Source organism: Chiroxiphia lanceolata, chromosome 3 (assembly GCF_009829145.1).
Source record: "Chiroxiphia lanceolata isolate bChiLan1 chromosome 3, bChiLan1.pri, whole genome shotgun sequence".
NCBI lineage: Eukaryota > Metazoa > Chordata > Aves > Passeriformes > Pipridae > Chiroxiphia > Chiroxiphia lanceolata.
In genome coordinates, this window is record NC_045639.1 from 15,088,046 (window position 1) to 15,115,698 (window position 27,653).

The following is a 27,653-nucleotide window of genomic DNA, read 5'->3' on the forward strand; positions in this document are numbered from 1 at the left end:
ATTGCTGAGGCTCTGCTAATTATCTCCTATTTGCTTCTTCTTTATCCTCAGATTTGCCAAACATTTAAATGTGTATATGCCATCAGCACTCCTTGAGCAGAAACTGAAATATCATAATAGGTGTGTTTGGTCCTGCCAGATACTCAGCCAATGCAGGATTTTGTTTCTGAAAATGACTGGAAACAGATGTGTAAGGAAAATAATAAGGCAAAAATGTGATGAGATTTCACCAGCTGAGCATCTGGGGATTTGCAGGTTAAGGGCTTCCTGGTCTAGGATAGAGATATAACAGCAAATAATTATTTTTGTTCAGTTTCCATGGTATCATTTTTTCCACTTGATTTCAGCACAGTGTCTTCATAGCCCTTCCTCAGTAGTGGGTAGTGCTAGAGGTGCTAAATCATCATTTTCTTACCTCCTTTGGTCTTTGTTCCCCTTTAAGTAGGAGTAGATAGTAGGTGCCTGTAATGGAAGCTAATCTTTTTCCTTAGTCTTGAGGCTTTGATGGTGTGTGTGCTATTCTTCTGCTTATCACAGTAGTGGAGTTGGCAAGCCCTAAATATGATATGGTGGCCAGATTAGTAAATATGTTTTTATCTCCACAGGAAGTCTTACCATTGGAGGACATGTTGCTGACCCATATTGCCAACAGCACTGCGCATTTTTAGGAAGTCTGAAAGGGGAAATAAGCAAAACACATATTGTCATTACTCATCTGCTTGACCTGAAGAGCTTAAATAGCAGTACTGGAATAAGAAATAAGGAAGCTCTAGTTTTTAACAATTAGAGCCATGATATATTACTCCTTCCACTCCATTTTGCATTCCCTACAGAAGTTCTTATCAAAGTAAATGGAGTTTGGAATTGCCATTCAGCACATCAGGGCTAACAGCAACATGCCTTACATGGTATGTCCTTACATGTCAGTGCAGTAAATTTTATAGTGGACAATTATTAAAAGCCTTTACAATTGATTCCAGCCTGTATTTTTAGGTTTGTGTTTTCTAGGGTGTGTCTTCCATGAAATGTCACACCGAAATACTTCGAACACACTTTGCAAGACACCACACTCCCATTTCTTCTGCATTCAAAGATGCTTTTGTGATACAATTTTATCCTTCTATGTGGCGCAGTGGAGGCTGGCAGAGAGGTTTCACAGCTGAAAGCTGGAAGAGGGAGCTCAGAGAATTACAGTGCCTAGTTGTAGCAGAATGAATTGCTTTCCCACTGACAACAACAGTGTTTCTGACTGGGCAGCGAGCATCCAGAGTGGAGGAGCACAGAATTTATTTGCCTGCATCCATCCAGAGTGGCAAGATCCAAGTGTACATTATATAGGGCATTTATCATAGGAGACAGTGCCAGTTTCTTAAAACACAAGTGAATGGAGTGAATCAAAAACTGTGTGCTTTTGCTGCTTTAAGACTGAGAGCTGACTGCAGGATTTTTAGGCTCATCAGAACAGCTCTACCTGCATTTAAGCATCAGGACAGCCTCTGGTATTTTAAAGTGGTACTGCCTCTTGCCCAGTTTCTCATGGATCCTGGAGTCCCTATAATGCTAGGAACATGCAGTGTTGTAATTTATCACTGCTCCATGGTGGTATTTGGTGAATAGCTTCAGACAAAGCTCCCCAGACATATAGGTGACGGAAGTTATGTGGTTTGTTTGTTGGTGGGGTTTTTTTTAACTTTCTCACAGGAAATTCTCAGATTCATCCTTTTGATTTGACATTGCAGCTGCAGTGGTACTTCCCCAAACTTCAGCTGTGAAAAAAATGTCTTTCTTGCTCTGTTTCCTCGCAAGCATGTTCTTAATTCTCCTCTCTCCTTGGAGATCAAGGTTGTCCAGGCACTGACCCCCAGAGCCGCACGGCACATGTGGCAGCAGCCCGTGTCGGTGTTGCAGGGAATGACTCACTGATTGCAAAGGACTGACCCCGTTGGCAGAAGTTCAGAGCGAGAGAGGTCATGGGAGTGGAATGCCAGGCAGTGTCGGGTAGTGGCCACAGGACACCCAGAACATCACCTTCTACAAACCCACCCACGTGATTATAAGCACAGGTTATGGCAGCAGAACTTAATGCAAGCTAAAACATGATGTGTCAAGCAAAGAAATCCCTTTCACAAGGGTCATGGCATTTTTGTTTTTCCTATTGGTTTTCATGAGGGAGAACGGAGAGCAAAGGGTAAGCAGTGTAACAAAGGCTGTGCTTTCCTTCTGTCTGTGCTCAGCAGCTACTATAATGGGTGTTGAATTTTAGATGCTGTCTCAAGACAGTTAATTTATTTAAGAATTACAGGGATTGTTTCAAAATGTCCTATTTTCAAGCTCGTTTATCCTCCCTTCCCTGCTCAAACAGTGCCCCCTCCTCTGTCCGATTAGTCAGAACTTGTACTCACAGACGCCGTGAATAGGTGCAGGTAAAGAAATAAACAAAGAATATATTTCAAATTATCCAGAATGTTTTCTGTGCTTTGGGAAAATAAACTCCATTGTCATCACTTACATGCTTACAAGTATTCACAACAAAAGGGTTTCTAAGAGACAAAGATTCAAAAATGATTGGAAGGGAGCCATCTTCAGTCATCCGACCATCACAAGCAGCACATAAACCACATCCTCGGAAGCTGCAAACACCCTAAACTGGTGTTTTGTTTCTGTTATCGTAGCAACCGCAAGTACGAACAGCAGGATATGTGCTCACAATACCGGCTCGTTATTTCTCGTGGTGACTCTGTAACAAATTGCTTGTTATATATAACCTTTCACCTCTTCAAAGCCTGATTGTGCTGATAAAATTAAAAAAAAAAAAGAAAAAGTCAAGTGCTAAAAAAAAAAAAAAAGTCTATGCATGTACAGATATGCACTTCACAGAAGAGTTTACTTTAATAATTATTATGTTCATTATCATAATTTTAGTATTTCCATAGCAGTTAAAATTAGAAATGAGAACAAGTCTCTCTCTCTCTCACGTCCCTTCCCAGCCCATAGGATAAATAGCTTGAGTCATCTATAGGGTGTGTGCAAGGCGGAGGGAGCGGTGCCTTTGTACAGAAAGAAATTGCTGAGAATGAGAAGATGGAAAAACTGAGCCGGCAGCTGCCTGTGATAAGTCAGAGCTGAATTTTGCACCTCACATTCCACTTGGGCACAACACATACTGGCCCTGGGTGCAAGAGCAGGAGCGTCTGTACCTGCACAGCAAATCCTCACTGACACTCGCTCCCTAAAACAGCAGAACCCAGTAACAGCTGAAAAAGTTTGATTCTTACTTTTTTTTTTTTTTGAGTGAGGAATTACCCCTCTTCCAGAGAAATGAAACCTCTCCCCTAGCTCTGCCATCTTTTGTTGAAGGTCTGCACATCTTCTACAGCCTCATTCCTTGATTTTCTTCACACTTGCAGGAGCCTTGGCTAAGAAACCTTGGCCCAGCTCAAACTGCCTGTACTCAAATTCCACAGTCTTGCACATTTGCTGGAGAAAGAAAAATAAAAGCCATACACATTAAATTCTGAGAGACAAATTGCCTGATTTCATTGCCTGATTTCGTAGAGAAAGATAGAAGACTGAATTGAGGAGCGCTGTGAAGATTGTACAGTGAGAAGTGGATGCTCTTTCACATACACCTGTTGTGGACACAGACCTGCGGGCCTTCAAAAGAAGTCCCAAGTCACCCATGTGAGTAACATCCACAAAACCCAGGAGCTGTTACCTGAAGTAAAGATGGCATGGGTTTGTCTTGATTTTCTCATCTTCAGAGACAGATATGTGAGCAGAGAAAGGAGAGAGATACAAAAGATTTACCAGTAGTTCAGGAAACATTTTTATCAGAACTATTCCCATTCATGTTTTTTTGTTGTTTTGGGGTTTTTTTAAAAAATTTTTAAAAATATTGTGCCGCCTCTGGAAATAATTTGGACTTTTGGGAAGAGCTAAAGGCAGGTCTTTGATGTGTATAAAGACTGCCAAGGAAAAAGAAGAGGGATGGAGGAGACGTGGGCAGGGTTCCTCACTGACAGAGCACAGGGAGAAGGCACAACACCACACAGGAGACAGCGATAAATAGTTATTTGTACAGCACAAGCCCGATGGGAAAGGGAACTGGAAGCAGTGGAAGGGGAAATGTCTCAGGAGGATTGAAAGGCAGAAGGGGAGTATTCCAATCAAACTGACTCCTAGAAAAAGTGCCTTGTTGGAGACAGGTTTGTCTTAGTGGATTAGTATGAATTGGGAAGGAGAAACAGCAGGTGGAGCAACACAGTGTTGGTTTTGAATGCTAACAATGGGAGGAGAAAGAATCTTAGGGAGGATTATGAGGCTGAAATCAACTATCTTAACATTTTTAAAACTATGAATAATTTTTTTTTTTTAATTATACTGCATTTAGGGGGCAGGGGGGTTGTGCAGTTCTCAGTGTGTTTTCTTTTTTCTTTTTTTTGTGGTTATGATACTGACTGGTGAAAGCAGAGTTATTTCAACTGAGTGAGGTATCACATACCTCACCTCAGTTAAGAAGGTAGCACTTGAATGCACTTACAGGGATGTGTGTAGTAATTAATCACAGAGTGACACAGTTGGTCAGAATTATTTTCCTTTTTTTTTGGTAAAATACAGGAATAGGCTTCCAGGCTTCTACATTTTAGAAATAAATGAAATGTAGATAACTATAAAAAATGTGAGCACAACAAACAAAACAACAAAAAAACAAATCACAAACCAAACACCAAACAACCTCCTGAAAAAAAAACACAAACAAAAAAACCCCTCTCCAGGACTTCATCATTATCTGTAAATATTCTATGTAATAATTTAAAAGAGTTAAAGTTTTGCGGTGTTAAAAACCCCTTAAATTTCAAAATTACATCCATTTTTCTCAATGGCCATAGATAATACAACAAGCTTCTTAACCAAGATGAAATTCAGCAAGAAACAAGAGGACACATAATATTACTAAAAATTGAAGCTTAATTGATATTGCCAGCTTCCTATCCACAAGCATTCATTCACTTGAAATCCAGCATTCCTTAGAAGGAAAGCAGGGATGAGCCGCTTGCACAAGCCAGCAAAGAAAGGAAGATTCACAGAACAATGCACAATTGTCACCTCTAGTTGCATCCCATATTTCTGTGTATGGGTCAGTGTTAAAAGGAAATTTGGCATTGAGCTCCACCTGGGGCACTTGGGCTTCTCTTTTTATGAGACATTATGTATGATAAACAAAACAGCAACACTGTGAGGATCAGGGTATTTGTGAAGTTGGGACACCAACAAGTAGGGATTAACAACCACATCGGAAATAATGAACCTTGACAGATCTAGGGTTAAATACTTTAAAATTAGATCCTGCTGAAAGCCGAATCTTGTTGCTTAGCAACGGCTGCATGGGATGCTGCTGTCACTCAGGGGATGCTTCTCTGGGGAGTTAACATCATGCTCACAGAAACTGGGTTATGATTGGGTCAAGGTGACATCATGCAGCATGACAGCATCATTTTTTAAGGTAGCATCCACCACAGTCACACCCAGAATTGTGTAGCCACTCGGAGATTTAAGGGAACATCTTTTGTTTTGGAAGGGCTCAGCTCTGCCTACACCTTACCTGGCCCACGAAAGGGCTCGCAGAGTCTGTGTGACAGGGCAGGCCGTGTCAGCCACCACAGCACAGCCAAACTCAACAGGTGGATTTGTCATCTTTTCAAATTCCTCAGCACCAAAAGCAAAACAAAATACAGGCTGCAATTTGGGGAGCTCTGACTGTATTCAGAGCATGGAAACCTCCACCAGCAGTTCAGAAAACACGCACAAAGCTTATGAGAGAGAATAAAATGTACTCTTGCCGAAAATGACTGGAAATTTAGTTTGCTGAGCTAATTTTAGCATTTAAAACAACTAGGGACTTACTGGATCTTAGTAAGAAACCAAGATACCAAGTTAATTAAATTTAAAAAAAAAGCCTTTGAGGCAAAAAATCTTTTTTTCAAAGTGATGCTGTGTTAAGGTTGGTACGGGCACCCACAGAATTTTTCTGAGTGCCTGCCTGCCAACTTCAAAGCATATAAGTGTGAGTGTTTCTGGTCTGATAGAGAGCAACCTGCATTTCTAGGCATGAAAATACCCAAATGCTTAACTGCTACCAGTGTCTTTGGATACAGAAACTGGGTCTTCAGTCCAATCTAGTATGCTGACCATTAAGAGCACTGGAAAGTCAAGATACCACGGAAATGGAGATTATTGCAACCAGCATAAAAGCAACACGAGGTAGACATACCTAGTTTTAAGATACAGGATGTCCTTCTCTGATCATTGAAAGAGCACAGACCTTCCTTTTTTGGGACAGGCTGCGTCAAAAAGGAGCTCCTGGTGAGCAGGAAGGTTACCAGGAGGGATCACAAAGAGTCAGGATCATGACTCTCATTAAATCAACTTCCAGGTCATGAACTAAGAACTTTTTCTGCTGACTGGGGCCTCACCACTTGGCAGTGATGGAGGAGAACAAAGATAGGGACACATTAGTTGATAACAGGATTAGTCAACTGCATGTGACAGGGTAAAGGCCATGCCAAGCCCAGGACATACAGACAAGAGCGTTGCAAAGGCAGGGAATTATTAAGGCCAGATTTCAAAGAAAAGCACTCTAGAAGAGTGGTTTTCACTCTTCTCATGTACATGCTGGCAGGCTGAATTAAAACTGGAATTGATGTACAGAAAAGTGGTTAAGAGGAATGAAGATCATGTCTTCCAAAAGGAAAACACATAATCTTGGTTTGTTTAATAAGTCAAGAGTCTAAGGAGGGAAATGATTGCTTTTGTACTGATGCAATAGGAAAATAAACACGCTGGTGTTTAACGAGGAGCTGTTTAAACTAACACTGGCAGACAGCAGTTAATAATTTTACATTAGCTCTAAGTAGTTTATAATGGTAAGAGCAGGCAGCTTTCAGGACAGCCTTCTGGAAGAAAAGAGAGAAAAAGAAATCCAACTGATCTGAAGACTGAAAATTCAAGCAGAGGTGATACTGCTTTGCCATCTCAGAGGGGAGAATGAACCTTGTGGGTAAAAACAAGGAAGAGTTTTTATGTCTAAATATGCTGGGGAAGTTCACAATAACATTGCTGGACTATGATGTGATTACCTCTAAGCACACCAGATGTTCACAGCTACATGTATTTACTCAAGACTACTCAAAGTAAGAACACTTACAGGTACCTGTAAGCTCAAAATCTGTGAAAGAGTAACCATATTCTGTGTCAAATTTAGACAGCCATTTTTTCAAAATAAATCTAATCTAAGAAGTATTTCCTCAACAACTGTCCTTAAAATACAGCTGGTGTAAGTGCATAATTGCTTCAGTTAATGCTTTATTTTGAGAGTTGTGGCTTCATACAGAGGGTAATTTTCAGCAAAGCCATAATAGAGGAAAACACTCTTGGGAAATTTAACAATGAGCTCAAGGTTCTCAGTATAATACAGAGAATAACAATTAGAAAGTTATCATTAACATATGATACATAGTTGTGATTTTGTCCAAACTAATTAGAGCAGTTGTTCTCTTATCAGTATATTAAGATGAACACTAAATCAAATATCTTAATAGCACTTATGTATTCTGTAATGTGTGATTTAAATTTTATTTGATATGGCAATGAAAGCAAGTCTTTGTTAACATCTACTGTATCACTTCAAGTATTGAGAAAGTTGTATTGTCATCAGATTCTACAGAGCAAGCTTAACTCAGTGATACTAGTAGGTTAAAACAAATAAAAATAGAAAAGGTGGACCAATGTCTGCTTTTAACAGAGATAAGCATCATGTCACATCTTGTTTCCCTTCTCTGGTCTTTCTGCCTCTCGGGCACTGGAAGGGCACATGCCACATGTGTGCATTTGAGGGGAAAGCTGGCCCAGGAGCAGCAAGCTGAGGCATGTATAAAGTGGGATGGGGAGCATTTCATTCCTGCTAGTAAAGAGGGGGCGTTCCCACCTCTGTGCTTTCCGTAAAGGCCTTCTGGATAAAGACTTGACAGATATCAAAAATCGTATCTAGGGAAAGTAAACACTGAAAAAAAACCAAACAAGACCTATGGAGCTTTATCCAGGGACACATTTTTTAAATTACCTGTCCTGTATTAGGTTGTTGATCTTTTGAGTATCGTCCAAGCAACCTGGCCACCACAGTATGGACATGGAACAGTAAATAATCACGGTTTCATCAGCAAAAGATTCAAGTTATTTCTATTTAAACAAATGCTTTGCACACATGAGCAAAATATTATGCAGTAGTGTTTCAGCAATTTCCAGCGTGTCAAAACATTCTTTAAGTTCCAGGTTAAAGGGTAAAATCTTGGCCTTAAAAGATGCTCTTCAATTATTATGGGCCAGTTACGGATGAACCTGACCGTCAGCAAATCCTTGCTATGGACTGGTAGGTGTTTTACAGATGACTTCCACATGCATGCAACATCTTAACCAACCTTCAATGAAACACACATTTGGCTTTTTACACTGGTCCACTTCTCGTGGAAGAAGTTTAAATGGGAAGGTGGAATACTCAGCACCGTCTGAGACCAGAACCAGGGTCTGGAGATAAAGAGAGAACACAGCGCTTTCTGTTTGCAATGCTGTTTATTTTAGAAAAGCCCCTTTGATCATCTGAATGAAAAATGTGGGCAGAAAAGTCACAAGTGTTATAAAACAAAGTTTATTCTGCAATATTTTGTCATAATGAATTGCATCTCTTTGGTAAAAATAAAATTTATAAACATTTTAATTAACAGAGATTAGCATACAAAAAACTAAACTTCTGTAAATCGTCTTTAAAACGGGTAAAGGACTAAACCGGAAGAAAAAGGGTTAGAATTGGTCACCTACTGGCAAAATTATTCTAAACAAACCCAAGGACATTGTTTATGCTACATTAGAAACAAGCTAACGGGAATGGTTTAAAAACAACTCTGGTTCATTTGATCAGAAAGCATTCTTACAATTCACTTTTAAATAAATAATAGTTACAATGAATTGGCAATTATAAAATGTTTTATATCACTATATGGCAGTAACATAATACTTTTAATTATGCACTTTTTAATTTGAAGAAATGTACACTTATAAAACAGACTTGATAATGGCACTGGCAGTTAGGTGTGAAGAATGTGCTTTAAGATAAAATAGCAGGTGCAACATTTAAAATATTCTACCTTTTCTTTTCAATAAATATTCTGACCACACCATTATTCACGTGTATGAGTGTACTTTGCTTTAATTAAAGCTTGTACTTTTCAGGTTGATGAAAAGTTGCAAATCACACAACTTCCATTTTACAGCTGGATCTTAAAACATTTGATGTGACTTCTGCCAATCAGTAATTTAGGACTGGAATCTGGAAGGCCAATATAGGTTTGTACAGTATTCACATCAGATTTACCCTGAACAGAGCAACCTCCCAGGTACAAAAGTCTCATACACTTCTTCACTGCATTTAAAGAACTGAATGTGGTTCATTAATACTTTTCTTGCCAAAATGTATCCAAGTCAACCATTGGCATCAACGTTTTACATATGTCACTAAAAAAACCCAAAGCCCAACAATCAAAATAACTTTTAATTATATTCCATTTATACTATATACACCAGGGTCTCTAGCTGAGGTGGTAAACAAACCCAAACCCAATAGATATGTAAGAGAAAGGAAGGACAGTTCTTCTCCCACTCCCAAGAGGGGTGCTCTGCATCTGAGCTTTCGGCCTTTGCCTCCCAACCGTGCAGGCAGGGGTGTGGGACAACACAGTGGAACAGGTCAGGGGCACAGATTGTCTGCCTTCTCCTTTGAAAGGAGAAAGGGAAAACAGCAAAGCATGAAGAGCTTTGCTCTGTGTCCCAGGGAAAGACTGTGATTGCTTCCCCACTTCCAGAATTCCAGTTCTCCCAGGCTAAAAGCTGTAAGGATGGATGCAGCTAGCTTTCGCTGCTGACTTTGATTAGTAATTGGTTTTTACTGGTCATTGCATATGGTAATTAAATGCACTGGTAGCATCCCAACTCCATCTCCTCAGATATGCTGAAGTCATTATCACCAGCTTCAGGGTTAACAGCAGCACAGCCACACTCCAAGTCAGTATTAACCTTCTCCAATTTTATCTGAGGCATAAAATAAATGCAGAACCAAATCAAAACACAGAGCCAACTACGACCGCAGAATTTCCAGAATACTTGGACTTTGATCCAGCTTTCACTGGAAGCTACAGAAAGGTTGCAACCACCTTCAGCAGGAGCCAGGCAACACCCCTTTCCAACAGCATGAAACTGAAATCATGGCACTGAGCAAAATCCCAGGCTGCTACACAGTATTTATGTGTATCTGAATCCTGGTTTTCACATTGACACAAACTCTGCCCTTTGCAGTTTTCCATCAAAGTTCAAAAGCAACCTATGAGCAAAAAGCAGTTCCACCAAGCATTCACATCTTCACACATCCTGAAATCCAAAGAATCACCGTGTTGATAATTCATTTTCCTTTAAATGGCGAGTTTTACCCCTACTACCCATCAGTAACACATCCAAAATCAGATCTAATTGGCTAATGCAGCACTTGTGATAGCCAGAAGACATACACATCTGCAGACGTTGCTCTGCTACAGGTATAGGCTAACAGGTGTTCACACAAAGCAGGAATGAAGCAGAGTATTTTCCTTCCCTTTCCAGAAATAAAACAAATAATTCTTAAAACTGAAGTAATTGAAAAAAGAAAAAAAAAAACCCCACACTTTTTTTTTTTCTCCTAGGGTTTGTGCTTTAAATTCCAAAACACAAAGAACCTCAAATATTTCAGGCTTGATCCAACAGCCATTGAGTCAGCAGGAGCACCACCGTTGTCTTCAAGAGGCACTGGAATGGGCCCTCAGAGCAACAGACCTTCAGCAGCATGGCTGTGTTTGTATTTAAAACAGTTTATGACAGTATTCATGAATAGACTGACAAATACGAAATAAAAGGAAAAAGGGGCAACCCCCCCCCACTAGTCTAATAAAGGCATCCAAAGAGCCAGGAAAACACCCCCTTAGGGAAAGGTTAACTTTTGGCTGAATCCAGCACTGTTCTCCACAGTGGACATTGGTTTCCTAGGTGGCTCTGCTCCTAATTTTCAACCAGCTTGCCCAACACCTGCTGGAAGCAATAGTTTCACGTTGGTGAGAACGTTTATGGCACATCATACTACCTTTTAGCAACAGGAAAGATGACCTTGAATAGCTGTATACAATTCTGCAACATACTTAAGGCATCCTTGTATGTACAGTAATGTTAAAACCCACTCCAGCTGAACTGCTTGTCCATTTTTTAACAGAAAATTAAAAAAAAAAAAAGGCAAAAAAAAAGGCCATTATCTACAGGAAGATGTAAGCAATCACCACTGATTTTAAAAGGAAAAAACAATAGTGATGAAGTTCAACATACCACAAAACATTTTTGGCTGAAGGATGTCTAGGAACTATAAAGAGATTCTCTTATTGCAAAATGAATTGTGAAGGAACTTCTTCCCAAAACAGAGGTCCTCCTGAGCCTCAATGCACATCCAAAGGCAAAAGCCTTGCCCATTGGATGCCCCATATGTGGCAGAAGGCTGAAGGGGTTCAAAAAGCACTAGGCACAGTGATCTGGGAAACAGAAGGTATGGATGGACAGTCCATGTGACAAAATCAGCAAATACTGGGAGAAGGGGCAAAAACCCCCAACAACACTATATTGGGATGAGCTGTTGTCTCCCCAGAGGGCAGGGAGGCCCTGCAGAGGGACCTCAACAAATCAGAGATGGGCAGCAACTGCATGAGTTTAAAAGGGCAAGTGCCAGATTCTGCACCTGGGATGGGCAACCCTGGGTGTGTGTATGGACTGGGGAACAAGAGCTGGAGAGCAGTGCCGTGAAGAGGGACCTAGGGGTCCTGTGCAGGGCCAGGAGTTGGACTCAGTGATCCTGATGCGTCCCTTCTAACTCAGCATATTCTATGATTCTATGGATTCAGGGTTCAGAGATCCAAAAGGAAGCGATTCTATTTTGTCTCAGATTAGGCAGCAGGACGTTCCCTTTTCAGCAGCTGTTTGCCAACTAAAGCCTCCACCTCATCTGCATTGTCACCACCAACTGCTGGGTTCTTTTTTCCCTCACAAACCAGTACAGGGGAGCAGAAGGGTAGATGTAGCAGGACTGTGTAGGTACTACGTATTCAACAGTGGTGGTAACACAAAGACAACATCTGACTTGGAAGGCAGCAGCTGTCACTGTTGGCCACATCCAAGGCATGTGTGGGCATGCACGTATCTGCATGAAAAGGACAATCCCCCACCCCAAAAAAACTCACAACATGTCTTAAGATAAAACCACAAACCATGTTCCTTCAGGAATCTGAGCTGCACACAGGAGATTTGGGGGAAGGAGGGACAAAAAAAAAAAACAACTGTGGGTGGTAACCACTTCAGCTACCCCTTATCCCACTCTTCCAGGGGGTGTTTAGTATCTTGCTGAAAGCAGCTCCTGTGGGTTTTCAGCCACTGTGTCAGATAGGCCAAAAAATGCAGCAACTCAAGAGTTGCTTCACCAGTGTTTTCACTAGGACCTGTCTAAAAAGAGGACAAGTGGGAGGAGGCAACCAAGGCCAGGACCTTTTCTTTCCCCCTTTCTTTTTTCACCTCCTTTTTAATCCTTTACATGGAAGTCAGAGCCCTTAGACAGAACAAAATTCACCTCTGCAGATGGGGCCAGCAGAGATGTAAATATGATCCACAGTGTGCATCTGAACAAACACATCTCTGAAAAAAAAAATAAAGTCAACTATTAAAAAGAAAGAAAATAAACAGTGATCATTAAGTATGCTTTCAGGTTTTCACAAGTCATGCATCTCTAATCTGAGAAGATTAAATATTCTATTTTTCTTTTTTAGGTGGTGATTTAAAAATAAATGGCTAAATTATAGTTTGCGCCAAAAAATAAAAAAAGCAGTGAGTCCTCTTATGGCTTTGATCTCCCTTGTGAAGGGTAAAAGTAGAAGAGTATTGCCACAATTAAAAAAAATATATGTATATATTCAACACTGACAAACATATTATTTTTTCCTTTGTTTGTGACAGTGGGTCTTTGCAGTACTTATTAAGGAACTCAAGCACGTTTGGATGCCAGCAAGGTGGAGCAGAGACCCCGCTGCTTCTTTCAACTCCTCATCGATTTCTTGACATAATTCCTCGAATGCTTTCTTGCTAGACTGACTTTCCTTAGAGGTATCTACACAAGGTTGTGATGCATAGCCACTGTCTCCAAGAGGATCATCTTCATAGTCAACGTCTGTATCCACTTCGCTGTGAAATCCTTCACTGCCATCGCTCCCGTCATGGCTGGTCTTGGAAATAAATTCATACACCTCATCGAGGGAGGACAAGGAAGACACGCTGGACCTGGATGCACAGCGCTGGGAACCCATGCTGCTGGCACTGTAATTGTGATCCTCGTTCGGATCAATATTGGTGGCCGCAGAATCGTTTTCCTGCAAATTTATGGAACTCGGAGGGTTGAATGCACTGCCATAGCTCCTCTTCTTGGGTGTCTTCAGAGGCTGAGGTTTCTCACCTATTAAAAACAAGATGTGTCAGTAAGCAAATACTCTAATGGTGTCACCTGCACAATGAGCTGGCTGACTGCAAGGTGAGCTGAACGTCAGCAGTTAAGAGTCCTGGTCTCTTGTGCACGTTTACTGTCATCGACAGAGGATAAAAGTCCTCAGCTAATTGCAACTAAGAGCTGCAGAGAAGTAGCCAAGAAACTCTTCTTGCCATTTAGCACAGAGAGGGCAGGGGAAAAACTTTGCATAAAACCCCCAAAATTAACTGGGAAAAGAAAAAGAAGGTGGTTCTAATAAAACTCTTGCAATGCTAGCTGAAAGAACAATCAAACCAGAATTACTTCTTGACTGCTCCTATTATTTGGAAACTAGACCCTACTTGTTTCCTGAAATTTTATAGAGAAAGCTTTTAGCTACTGAGTAGAGAAGAGAAACAGAGTAAAATAGCTTATGCTTACAGTCCAATATCCCTTGCTGAATGGAAGTATTTAACAGCATCATTGCAGTAGCAGCATCAATATCAGATTCTGTAAAGCAGAAGCAGCAAAATGTTAGATCTCAGGTGAGCCTGACAAGATGAGGTCCCTAAAACATACAAAGAACATATATATCCGCCTATACTGGCCTACAATAAAAAGTGGGGGCAGAGGGAATGTACAAACTCAGACCAAGCATGACTTGTACATCACAACACTGTTACAGATCAGTCTCATACCTTAACTGTGCCGTTCAAAAGCTGAATTCTCACGTTGCACTTACCGAAGCCAAGAATCAGTGACATAATTAGACATTCATGTGACAATGCTGTTGCTATACTTAACAAGTGCCTTTTGTTTGTACCAGTTGAGAGAGAGAGATTAGACACATGGCACAGCAAAGCATCTCAGCAGCTTCATACCCTGGCTAGGTGAATGTGCAAGGCTGAGAACAACCGTGCCTGTTAACCCAGCACTAATTCAGAACACCTCCCTCCCCCAGCAGTATTTTTCACACTAATAAGTCAAACGGAAGAAATTGAGAATACGAGGGGGGAAAGGGCACTGAACTGCTTGATCTAGAAAGCAGGGGGATCTAAATAATAAATAGGCACATAAAAAGGCTGAGGTGAACTGCAGCACTGTCAGCTGGGGTGACAAGCGCTGCTGTAAAATGCCATCCTTTGCTGCCCAGAGTGGATTGCTTACATCTCTGAAAGGCACCTGGAGGATATTAAGGCAAAGAGTGACATTTCTAACCAGAATCAGGTGAAAAGGAAAAGAAACAAGCACACCTTTCCCACTCATTTCAGGATATGCTCATGCACTTTAAGAAAGAGGAAATCCAAGGTCTTCCTTGGCTCACTTCAGCAATGGATGATGAATACTCCTTATACAGGACAGAAATATATATGGTGGACTAACCAGGCAAAAGAAGAACAAAGAGACAGTGAGCTCTCACAAGAGCCTTGGTGTCTGAGAACAAAGGATCACATTTGAGGCGTATGTCGGTATGCACATGTGTATGAGCGGGGAGTGGAGAAGAGGAGCTGGAAAATATTGTGCTGGAAGGGACCAGCAGCAAGCAGAACAGGCTCTCAGTTCTGCTGAACTGGAACCTGGGTGGGAACTGTTAAAGTGAAACATCGGCAACATCATTTCTGATGGCATTTGTTTTCCCCCTACATTACAGGCATTAACTATATTACTGAATTTGAGGGGAGGGGACTTCAGAGTCATCAGCGTGGCTTCCTTATCTTGACAACTGTCCCTACCTTCATCCCTGGTCAAGGAGAAATCTGAAGAACATGACACCTTGGGATATTGCATCAACATAGAAAGGGGACTGACCTGCTGTTTCCAGTACAGGTTATAAAACATATGCATTCCCCCCTTGTTTTCAAAGTCTTTCATTTTAAACCCTTTCATTTTAAACCTTTTACTTTAAGGTCTATCCCATTGTACTCATGAGATTATTTTTTTTATTCCGTTTTGCCTTTCTTTGGCAGAAATAGAGCCCCTGAATTTATAGGTCACATGCATCCAACCAAAAAAAAGAAGTGGAAAAAAACCCCACAAAGAGTTAATTTGCTCCACTAGTGTAATCAGAAAGTGAAATACTTCCATTCCTTACTTGCTATCACAGACATTTTGTTTTATCATCTGATGTTGGTACATAAGCACCACTTGTTAAAATGGCAAGTAATTGGAGGCATTAATGCAACATGGGATTACTACCTGCAAAGAGTATTCTGCACCTTAATACTCCCAAAGAAAGAGGAGAGACATTTCTGCAGTGACTTCTTAGCAGTACTCTGTGTCACTGTTAAGTTGCTTTGGCTTCATTTGCGATTGCTCTCCTCAACAGAGCAGTATTTCCCAAATTTATGCTTCCCCAACAGAACAGCTGAGGAAGCACCTTATTACAAGGAATTCTTTCATGTGCACAAGAGCTGCCCTATGTGACCCCAGGAACATTAATGGCTTCCCTCTAACGGCAGAGAAATGCTGAGCAGGTTCCCCGAGATGCAGAAATTAAATGATAACAGACACAAATCATTATTTTGGCACCTCTGGTGTAGCTAATTGGAACAGTTAGCATCAGGCTGGCAATCTCCATACCTGTCACAGGACACACCAGCAAAATCATTAAGAGGAGGGGGATTTCTTGTGTTCTCTAACGAGCCCTAAGAATCCCAGATCTAGCAGCCTTGCAGCAGCCAGCCAGCCAAGGAAGCTTCCTTGCCACTCATGTACAACCATAAACCTCCATCTGGATGCACGGTGATTATCATCTGTGGGCCAGGCACCTGATTCGTCTCTAAAAAGCCTTGGCTTTGCTGCCTAGCCAAAGCTGCTGGTTTTGTGCCCAAAGCAACCTTCTCCCCTCTAAGCCTACCATGCTATCAAAACCAGGGAGCTGAGTGTCTGCTGTGCTTGCTCACAGACCCACTCTGTCGGTGGCCTTTCACTGTCCTTTTTGAAAGAGCTTTAACAACACTCCTATACAACACATGCTCACTTTCTGTTTAGATTCAACTTTTGTGGCCACATCCCACAAGTTTTATACATTAAAATTTGCTGCCCTTGGTTCTCAGTTCTTGGTCTCCAATAAAACTAGTACAGAGATGTGTAGCTTTCAGATTTGTTTTCTACTGAACTATTCATTCTTTAAGTAGGTCATTTTTGGGAGTGATACGTGTGCTGAATACTTTGCTGTAAGAACAAGATGGCCCCAATTACACCTTGAAATTCACCTCATGGATTTAAAATTAATACACAGGTGGCTAATATAATACGCATACACTGTGTTACATCTGGGTTTTTTTGTCATCTAGGAGACCCTTCAGAGCAGGTCTGTAGACAACATCAGCTGGGCTGCAGTACATGCTTGTGACTAAAGCCAGGGGAGCAGAGTGAAGGAAGAAGAAATGTTTACCTTTGAGAGCTCGGCCATGGTTCTGCTGAAGGACTGAAGTTAGGTAGTGAGGGGACGACGACCTACTGAAAAGAAATTCAACAGCTCAAAGCCAAGCCCTAATTTAGGCAAATGATTTGTACAAAGTGTAGTAGACACCATATTATGATCACAGAAGGGTAAAAAACAAAACCAATCCTATTGCCAGAGGTGGGCAAGCAATTCCTATCGTCCTCAGTAAATGGCTTGACACTTGGTTGATAGTTTGTGTAGCACTATTTAAGCCATCATCAGCATTTGGAAAACACCTCCAAACACACACAGCTAAGCAAAAATCTGGTTGGCAAGAGATACTGACTTCTACAGATTTTATGTAGTTGCCTAAAGGCTGGATTTTAAAGAAAAACATGTATTTTTTAGTATGTAAAACCTACGTGTGAAGTAAACTTCAACTTACACAGGGATGCTCAGAGCCCAGGAAAAACACAACAGGTAAGGGGGAGTTGTGTCTGCCTGCTCCTCCAAACGGCAGAGGGCAATTAACAAAAATGAAAGGTAATGTGCAAAAAGCTGGGCAAAAACAACAAAAAAAAAAAACCCCAAACCAAGATACCTGATGATTTTAAAGTTATCTGAAGCTTGGCTGTTTTGGTGATGCTATCCGGGGCTTTTTCATAATCAGACCAGCTTTGCACCTGGCAAAGCACCATTAAATCCCCTACAGAATAAAGGGCAAGTCAAAGCTTTTGCATGTTTGGTTGGTTTTTTTTTTTTTGCTATGCATCCAGTCCTAATTATTCAGTTCACTATAAATATACTAGCAAGCAGTTAGAAATAAATACAACAAAAATAGTACAGACTATTAAAATTGCATGAAACGTAGCAATGTGCATCTTTTATAGTGTTGCTGGAAGAATTTGAAGGGTGATGAGCAGAATTTTCAAGCCCAGTCTGTAACGGAAACCTCACAGGATTAGTGGGGTGATTTTCATCCTTAAGGTGTGCTTACCTTTTACATTTATCATATTTAGGCAGCTCTGTTTTCCAAAATTAGGCACAGCCACAAAACCCCCCAAAATCATAAAGTTGCTAAATGTTTAACACTGTAATTATTTGTCTAGATCATTCATTAAAACTCAAATAATTACTTGAGCTTTAAAAATACCTTTTTTAAACTAAAATCTTCACTCTTCAAATTGCAGTTTGAAGAAAATGCTTTTCACTGGTGACTGGCTGCTATTGAGGGTGTACATATCTCAGCCACCCTGCACAGATGTTAACAAGGGTACCCATTTAATAGCCTCACTGCTCCAACTTGCCATCACATTACCCAAACTCAGCTGACCAAACTCAGCTCCAAAGGCTGCTACAGTGTAAAAGAAAAAAAAAAATCAAAGCAAGGTGGTTTGAAATGCACCATCTGGGCTACATAAGGAGCTCTTGCTGCACCACAGCCTGCCTGGCACTGGTAACCAAAGCTACTGAAAAGGAGAGTAATATTTGAGCACCTCCCAGTGTCGTAACCAAGGGGAAAAAGTTCCAGCTCAGCTGAATGGGAAAAAGTGGAAAACTAGAGTTCACTGTCTGGTATGTTTTCTTGTAGCAGCAATGGAGTACAAAGGGAACTGTAAAAATGGGGTGAAAAAAAAATAATTAAAAATAAAGGGAAAGCAATTGTCCAACCCCAACAGGCTGGCTCTGCAGCCCACAGGTCCAGTGTACAAAGAGATGCTAAACATCTTCATCCTTTTGTTCTAAGCTCAGATCCTTCAAGAATCACATCCACATGGAGCTTCCCCAGAGCAAATTAATGCCCAGTATTGATTAAGACAAGCTATGCATAAGGTATCTGCAAGATGAGGACTCTGGCCATCCCCAGAGCCCAGGGCTGTAATACACATAGTACTAGAAACAGAATGCAGCCAGGGGCTCTGTACCAACTTGTTGAACAAGCTGTGCAGAAACAAAATGCATCAGGGATGCCAATCATCTATGGTACTACAAATTTCAGTGTCACTAGACACAGATTACAGTTCTGGAAAGCTTCTGCTCAAAGTAACAGCTTAAATTTTATTTTAACATCCTGCTGAATGATAGGCATACTCCCCACAAACACACTGTAAAATAATTATGAACACTAGCCTTCCCACAGAAAAATTTAGAGACTCTCACAGTCGAATTTTAGGATCACCCTGTAGATAAATTTGGACAGTACTTCCAGAGTCTCTCCAGCTGTACCTCTGGGCTTTCTCTCTCTCTTCAACAAGGCAGACCCTTGAGGGCCCTTCCCCAAAATCAGGCCAGAATTTAAATCAAATCCAAGAATCTTTAAACGTGGAAGGGGAAAAAAAAACCCTGGTTTTCTGTGCATGATGGAAAGTCATATAAATGTTTTTTTTACTATTAAAGGAAAATAAACTAGCTTTCATTAGAAATAAGTCTGGTATCTCAAAATGCCGTTTCTTATTTTCTTGTACTCATAAATACAAGCACTGCAAAACCCTTCCTGTATTGAAGACAGTGGGAATTTTGCCATGTGGCTTCATTAGAACCAGGATTTCCTTGTAATTGTGATTGTTGGCAAGTGTCACTAGTCCTTCAGTGAAGGAAAAAAAAAGTTACCAAAAACAACAGCTTCAAATTAAAGTCGCGATCTTCTAAGTACTTCAGCATTCAGATAAAATCTCTCCTTCCCTACACCTGATTTCAGTATGTTGTATTTAGACAAGCTAAGTAAACCACACTTCAACATAACTTCAGCTGGACTAATCTTGAAGACCTTGGAGATACTAAAAGCTTAATTGAACTCCCTACCCTAGGCTGACCCTGTCTGGATCCTCTGTGCCTCAGCTGGAGAAACAACATCCAGAGGTCCCTCTCTGTCTCCATTATTCTCTACATTTTAAAGTCTGACTGTGTTAACACAGACGTGGTATTAAAGCTTTCAAGGACTAAACTTTCACTTGAGTTGTACCAAAAAAACAGAAGTCTATGCCCTTACATAGAAACACTAAAGCCTGTAAAAGCATTATCCTCTAGTGCCCGATTACAGTCATTTCAATAATCTTTATTCCCATAAACCCAAGCAATACCACCAGTCATCTCATACTTTCCAAGCTGACTATTTCTTAATACGTAAATGCTTCAGGGGTTATTTTAGTATTGCTCCCACTCCAGCAGAAACTGGAAAACAGGATACTTCTGCCTGGCTTGTTCCAACCCAAGATGGCCCTAGCTTGGAGAGAGACTAGAGATCACTGGTTATATCCTGTAGGTTACAAGCCCAACTGGAAAAGCCCCTGCCACACAAAAATCTTCAGCCAGACAGCTAAGGCTTGCATGGGTTCCCAGCTCCAGAGTCAATGTCCTGTTGGACCCTGAGAAAGGCCTGCTCAATGTTACCAGTCCAGTAATCCCAGTTCCTCCTGTTTGTTAAGGAAACTCCTTGCAGTAAGGTTAAGGCATAGGTCAATGTACAGAGACCTCAATTATCTCTTATCTCACCCAAATTCTTTGCTGAACTAGACAAACCGGCCACATGCCTACCTAAGAACTGAGCTCACCCAATGCATTCCTCTGCTTTGTGCTCCTCCTCTCTGTCCCACCTCTACAGGCTGACCCAGCTCCTCTTCCTCCACTGAGGATCCATGAGATTGACTTCAAATTCCCCCAGATCTATTGCCTGATCTTAAAATGTGCTGGTAAGGAAGCCCTGGTTTCAGAAGTCTTGCACGCTCCACCTCAGAGTATACTTATGTCAAGGACTGTTTTTTCCATCCCTGCTGCAAAATCCTTTTAACAGTCTTGGAGAAAAACAACCCTCGCAGACCAGCCTCTCTAAGCACTTCTGACTGTAGAAAAGTTGATTGTTTTTGACAATAGCATGGAGTATACACATTTTATAACCAGATAAGTGACTTACAGAAGAAGACACTCACCTCCTCCAAAGCCAACAGCACCAGGCACACTTGATTCAGTCCTGGTGAACTGTGCTTGAAGGAGGATTTTGCTCCAGTTCCCGGGATTGCTTGCCCCTTGGAGAAATTGGGCTAACCAGTAAGCACCCAGCACACCCCTGACCTTCTTCTTTGAAACTCTCCCACAGTTAAGGAGACGACTTGGGACACACACCTCAGATGTGCTATCTGGCAAGCCCGAGCTCATGAAATCTCCCCACCTCATCTAGCTGGTCTCACCTAAGCCCCACTCAAATTCTTCTCTCGGGTGGCAAATGGTAACAACAGATCAGCAACATCCACGTGGGTATTTCCTCTGCTGGGTGGAGAAACGTGACCCCACACCCTGCTCGGATGGGAAAATTCACCTACCTTGGTGGTGACGCCGGCGGAGTATAAAATGCAAGTGCTGAGGAAAAGGGCTGTTTCTTCAGTGCTTGGACAAGATTAGGTTTATATTTTGGGTCAACACACCACAACGACCCTTTTCCATTCACCTGCAAGAAAGAAGCATGGAAAATCAGAAAACCTGGGGCCAGACTGTTACAGTCCTTTCTAATTTAATACTCCCAAGTTGCCGCACAGTGCAATGACTGTACATAAGCATACACCCCAGTACAGCTGATGTACAACATCCACAGGCAGCTTCACCACCAGCATGGAAAGTGCACACTCCCAAATTAAGAAAACAGTCCTTATACACTATGGAAGCACCCATCTTGCAGCTTGGGATAGCATCTCCAAAGCCCCTTCTCCAAAGCCCCATTTCCATTCTCATTTGTCCCCCGAAAGCTGTAAACCTTATTTTAACACTTGGTAAACACAGCTGTGAGTTTAAGGATCTGTCCAAGCACCAACAAACTAATCAGCAGTCTTTTCATTAATAGGTTTCTAAGTAAAAAATCTAAGCACCCTTCCTTTTGCTTAAATATGGCCACATACTCATTTAACTTTACAGCATCCTGTAAAAGGATCTTGCCGGATGCCCAGCATTTTCCCATATTTTCAAAATCTGAAAACTTAATTAATGTATTTTTGATGCACCTAACAGTGTAAGCACCACTGTGCTAGTCACTCTTGATATTAAATTTGGTATGTTGAAACCTAAGCAAGATTAAGCACCTCTTGCCCCTCCCAAACGTTTCCTCAAAAATTTATTTAATAAAGAAAAAACCCCTGTTTTTTTGAGCCTGTTAGTTCTTGAAGACGTGAAGAAAATTAAATAGGAAAGCTAAAACCTGATAGATCAGCTAAAAACTCTGCAGGTAGCAGCACTGGATTTTTTCGGGAGAACAGGTATGACAGAAATGATCATGTACCTGGCTGAAGGGTGGGGCAGCTCTACACCTGAACAGGGAGAAATTTTTAGAGGATCTGAGGGGGCTGATTTTCAGAGCAGAAACCCAAGCTCCGTGGAGCACCTCTTGTGAGCCCACAGAGGACAGCTGGCCTCCTCCTGCCACAACCACAGGGGGCAATAATACCCTTGTATGGATGGATGCTCCATGACTTACTCAAGACTGAAAAGGACTCATGAAGCATGTAAGTGGATCTATTTAAGTAATATTTTTTTTTCTGGAGAAGAGGAAAAACCTTGCTATCAACAGAGAAGAGAGCCCCAGCTGAGAAAGAGATGCAGCTCCATAATTTTAGTTGAAGTCACTGCCTTTCACAAAGATCTGAGCTGCCCCATCCCTCCGAGTTATTTATTTTTTAACCTGAATCTTTCTTACACTCATGTTTTCATACTAAAACTGAGCACAGCCTGTAAGATACCTATCAAGAAGTTTACTTTTAATTATTAAACAGCCATGGTGGCTGGGAGGATGATGTAGCCACCCTAAGTACTAACAGGGAGTATCCTCCCAACTGGCTGAATCCGTCATCTCGATGACACTTAAAACCCTGATCCCTTTCCTGCACCTCTACCAGACCCCTTTCCCCAGCATCCCAACCCCTATCCAACTGGCTTTTTTTCCCCCCCTCTTTTTGGTACCTTTGAGGCCCTCAGAGAACAGCAGGAACTCCCCTGACCAGCAAACCACTGCTCCACAGGGTTTTATCTGCTACTTTAGATGAGCACTTTTGTTTTATGCCTAATTCAGTTCGGCTGCTGGGGATTAGTTTCCCTCTTTCACCTTCCCAGCCAGGTATTCCCACCAGCTTGCTGCCATGACAACTTAAAACAAGGATTTTGGGTGGGTATTGCAAGCTGAACCAGGCACACCCTGAAGCCATACAGATACTGACCCAATGTAAGAGGCAGTAAAACAGAGATTTCTGTGGGTTATATGTAATGTGAAGCCACACTTCCACCCACCATTACAGATACTAAAAGCAGACATTGAGCAAAAGAGGTGATGCCCATGGGGCTGCTCCTGTGCACTGCTTCGTTTGCACCCTCTGCCCAGCAAAGACACAGTAGAAGTCTAGCCCAGGTCTGAAGTTAAGTTGAATGTTTTAGGGGAAAGCCAGCCACAACTGGAGCTGGCAGTTCCAGAGAACTAACACATCCAGCTTTAAAACAAGACAAAACAGACTGTGCTATTTCTCCTAGCAAAGACTAGTCCTAGGATGCTCTAAAATGCTAAACTGCCTTTGGAGGTTACCATTTCACATCAACAGTCAGGCGAGTGTTGATGTGCTAGTTGAAATGTAGGTGAAACTTTCATTTAAGATCTAGAGAAACACCCCTCCAGAGTCAGTGCAATGAGGTCACCAGGCTCTTCTTAATCTGCATCTCAGGACATGTGGAGCAGTCATATGGTTCTGAGATTATTTTTTGGCCTATCATCTTTTTTGCATCTTTCCAATGTTTCTAATTTGACTTGTGGGACTTCATCTAGGCGAAAACAAGGGAAAGAAAGTAATCCCTATGTTTTGAAGCAATGGAGCTATTTTGTAAAGACAGTAAGTTTCCAGCCCCCAGCATTTTGGGACTGGATTATAGAAAAACGCGTTGGAAACAAGATGCCTCCCATGATCCAGCCTTACCCTTTATCACCACCCCACCACCAGTCCAGTAAGTAAAGCCCAAGGAGCAACCACAGCAGAGCAACCCAGCTGGTGCTGCTGGCTCGGGCTCCCTGCAGAGGCAGACACATGTCCCTGTCCTGCAGAGAGCCCTCCATAAGCTTCAGCCCTGAGCAGCATCCCCAGCTCCACTGGGTATGGACACTGCTCACCAGCTGCTTCCACTGGAGCAAGGTGAACCACTGGAAAATACTGTCTGTGTGCACAAAGGTATATCATATATTCACCAAGAGTTTTATCAGGTAATAGGCATCTCTCTCCTATCTCTACTGCCTTTTGGATGGGATCTACCCCGCTCCTTGCCCAAATATTTGAAGAGCTACACAGACTGCATACCACCATTACTTGTCAAAGAAGAAAAAGAAAAAAGACAAACACTAAAAGAAAAAAACTCGAAACCACATATTTACCTAGAAGACAGAGAGCTTTGCTGAAGATATTCAAGCCCTGCACCCCATTCTGCAGAGGAGCCAGTGGCAGGGCCACCCACATCCATGCAAGCAGTGGCCTGCCAAATTGATGCTTGATGCGAATGCCACTCCTGCCTCCTTACACCTTTTCTTCCCAGTGGTATACATTAATGCATAATTCCCAATGCCACAGTTGTAAAACCAAGCCTAGAAAAGAGCAGGGAGGCTCTTCAGGGCTTCTAGCTCCGAAGTGCTTTTCACTTCAGTTTCTCCTGTGCTTTACAGCAGATGCTGCTCCCTCAAAAAAAGCCATTTCCATTTCCCACTGTAGGCACCTCTCTTCCCAACCCCAGGGAAGCACGACAGTGCTTAAGATGCAAAGAGCATTAGGTGTATCTTCTGAAGATCACTAGCCTACAGCTGTACCTCCACATCTTCAGGGGCACCAGGGCCACAGCAGGTACACTGGAGGGCAAGCAGGAGTCCCTAAGACTGGCTCCAGCATTATCCCCTTGCTGTTCATCAGCCCCACCTCCCAACCACCTTTATGAGAGACCCACTGGAAATCTCATGTGCCTGGATGACTGCAGACAGGTGCTCAACCCCAGCTCTAACAAGAAAGGGCATTTCAGCTTGTCTGTTACCTGGGGTAAATCTTGACAAACCACTCAGATACAGCAGCCTCGTGCAATGTGCATTCAGAACAGGTAATGTGTGTTTTAGCAGAGATGTGACATACATACAACCCTGTTTCCATGGCATGAGAAGTTCCTCCTCTAGACTGCAGTGCTGGCTCATAGGGCATCTCAAACCAGTTACTTTCCCTTCAGCACCCTTCAAATCATCAAAAGAAAACCATAACATACAATTTTTTCCAGCTGTCCAAGCAAGGACAGACTTCCCAGCAGGGAAGCTCCAGCAGGGTCTTGTGGACAACGTCCAGAGCCATCAGGGCACAGTAAGCATGCTACTGCAGCAACTCTTCACAAATGAATTCAGTTTAAGTGTCCTGAAACTGCCCTGCAGCGCCAGCTCAGTGGGGTAAGTGGGGAAAAATCAGGAGATTCATTTCCATGTGCACTCTCAATCCAAACCAAAATATCAGCATTACAGCAAAGATGAGGACAGACTTTTCCTACTCTTGCTGCCAGACCTCCAAGAGATGATTTCATAGCTGACAGCCAGCAGCAATAGCCAGGGAGCCGTCAGACAGCAGCCTGCCCAGAGATGTGGGGGTCACAGACTGTCCCCTCCTATCAGACATTTACACTCTTCCAACACAAGAGCCCAGATTCATTTGAAAGGCTTTAAAACCATTCTTATCCTGACATTACAAAAAAACCCATGCTCATCCAATACAGCATGCCATGGATCTCTCTGCTTCCACAGGCACTGGGGCTAAAAGAAAACTGACTGTGCGCTCCCTTTGAGATATAAAATGCCATTAACAAAGGAAAAAAATGGAAAAAACACAAAATTACGTTGCCCTCTCGGGGAAGCACCCAGAGGTATGGCTAGCACAAGGTTACCAACAACCAGTGAAATAAGTTTGTAAGCCACTGGTGCTTGCACCAGAGGAGCTCATACAAAGGGGTCTGCAGCATTTCCATCATCTATCAGATCAACTCCCGTGGAGTCTGTGTGTGACGCTCTGTGCCACAGACTTATTTTGCAGGAAGAATTTGGAGCAGTACCCTCATCTGGTCCTTTTCTAAGCAGGGCAGAAGGTTAAGATTTAACTACTGTTTGCTGGAAATGGGGAAGCTTCGGCAAAGTTTCAGGAGGGGCTTTTTTGTTTGTTTTTTTTTTTGTAAATGCAGTTTCTGTTCTTTAGAATTAGAGAGCTGTGCGGTCTCTGGAGCCCTGGGAAAACACTGACAGAGCACATCAGCATCACCCTGCTGGTAGCAGTGGTAGCTGTTCTGCATTTTCTCTTCCTACTGAAGATGTCACATCAAGCAGCAAGCCATCCTCTGAGCCCAGCAATACTAGTGGAGATGCCAGGGCAAGCAGGGGATCACGCCAGTCTCAAGCTCCTGCCACCCAAATTCCAAGACAGGAGGTTTGACTGGTAACTCCTAACCCATGGGGGTTTCCAGGCTAGAAACAGCTGAGCATTAAAGGGCAGATCCACAGACAGCAGGAACTCATATACCAATTTAGATTTCCCATTCCTGCCCTAATTCTTCTGAAACTCATGTCACCGTTCCTGGACAGAGCCACACAGTCCTTTAAGGGCACCTCTGTCACCTGCAGCAGTGTGTGGTCCCTGCTCAGATCCAGTCCTCCTCACAGGTACAGCTGGCAGCATCCCAGTTACTCCATTGCAGCACCTGGAGTCACATTAAGAGCCTGTCCTAACTCTCAGCAGGACTTGACAATGGGGGAGTTACTGGACTTGTCACACTGCAATAAAAAGTCACTTTTTCAGGGTAAAGCTGCTGCTTGGGCAAACAGTGGCTATCAGTTAAATGTAAAAGCAGGAATATTGAGAAGCAGTGGTATTCAGTCCTATCAGCAGAAAGCAGTCCTTCCTGATGCCCACTCAGCTCCAGGACCACTATTTACAGCAAGAGGTTGTCAAGCACGCCAGGCATTTCTGATAACAAGACTGTTACCACTGAGGCTGACCTCCCAACACAGGGCTCCAGGATTTGTTTGTTGACTTCCAGTATGTGGTTTGTTAGTTTATTTAAGTCAGAGCCAGCTCTTTGAGGAACAGGATGAGAAATGAGAGAGGGAGGAAGAAAGTCATTAGTAAAATCATAAAAGTCAAAAGAAAGAACTTGTACAAAAAAGAGTATCCTTGACTTTAAGAACTGTGCCTGCACAATGCAGAGTCACAAACTGTTATGCTATGACAGGGGTTAAAGCATTGCAGTATATTAAGTGCAGGAATTAAGATGGTTGTTGGAAAGCTAGAGCTGAGTGTAACAGGAGATCATAAGTGAAGGAGTCAGTTTAATATTAAAGAAAGCTGTTTGGACTGAGAAACACTCAGCCACGTACGTACAGTGTGCCCCCAAGCAAGAGGACCTTGCAGAGGACCACATCTGCACCCAGAGGGGCAACACTCATGGTAGCTAAGCAGGGAAGCTGGCTGGCATCCCACAATCTCTTCTGCTTGTCAGTGCAATCATAGCCATGGCTGTGTTGGAAAAGAGGGGAAAGAGGAACATATCATAAAGTTTCAGCACTGGAGAATAGAGAGAGCACGGGTTTAAGAAGCTTTATCAAGAAGACAGCCTAAGAGAGAT

The 27,653-nt window shown here is 42.3% G+C and overlaps 1 protein-coding gene across 5 annotated transcripts in view; it reads right to left on the reverse strand.

The window, feature by feature from the left end:
• Window positions 1-8,606: 8,606 nt before the first annotated feature.
• FOXN2 (forkhead box N2) overlaps window positions 8,607-27,653 on the reverse strand; it is a 33,160-nt gene continuing 14,113 nt past the window's right edge. For 4 of the 5 annotated variants that reach the window (XM_032683097.1, XM_032683100.1, XM_032683099.1 and 1 more), the window contains exons 3-6: window positions 21,326-21,450; window positions 17,019-17,083; window positions 14,063-14,131; window positions 8,607-13,612 (exon numbers count right to left, since the gene is read on the reverse strand). In XM_032683097.1, the coding sequence (XP_032538988.1) occupies window positions 13,095-13,612; window positions 14,063-14,131; window positions 17,019-17,083; window positions 21,326-21,450 (777 nt within the window). In that variant the 3' untranslated portion in view covers window positions 8,607-13,094. The remainder of the gene's footprint in view (window positions 13,613-14,062; window positions 14,132-17,018; window positions 17,084-21,325; window positions 21,451-27,653) is intronic. The other variant, XM_032683101.1, reaches the window with a different exon arrangement.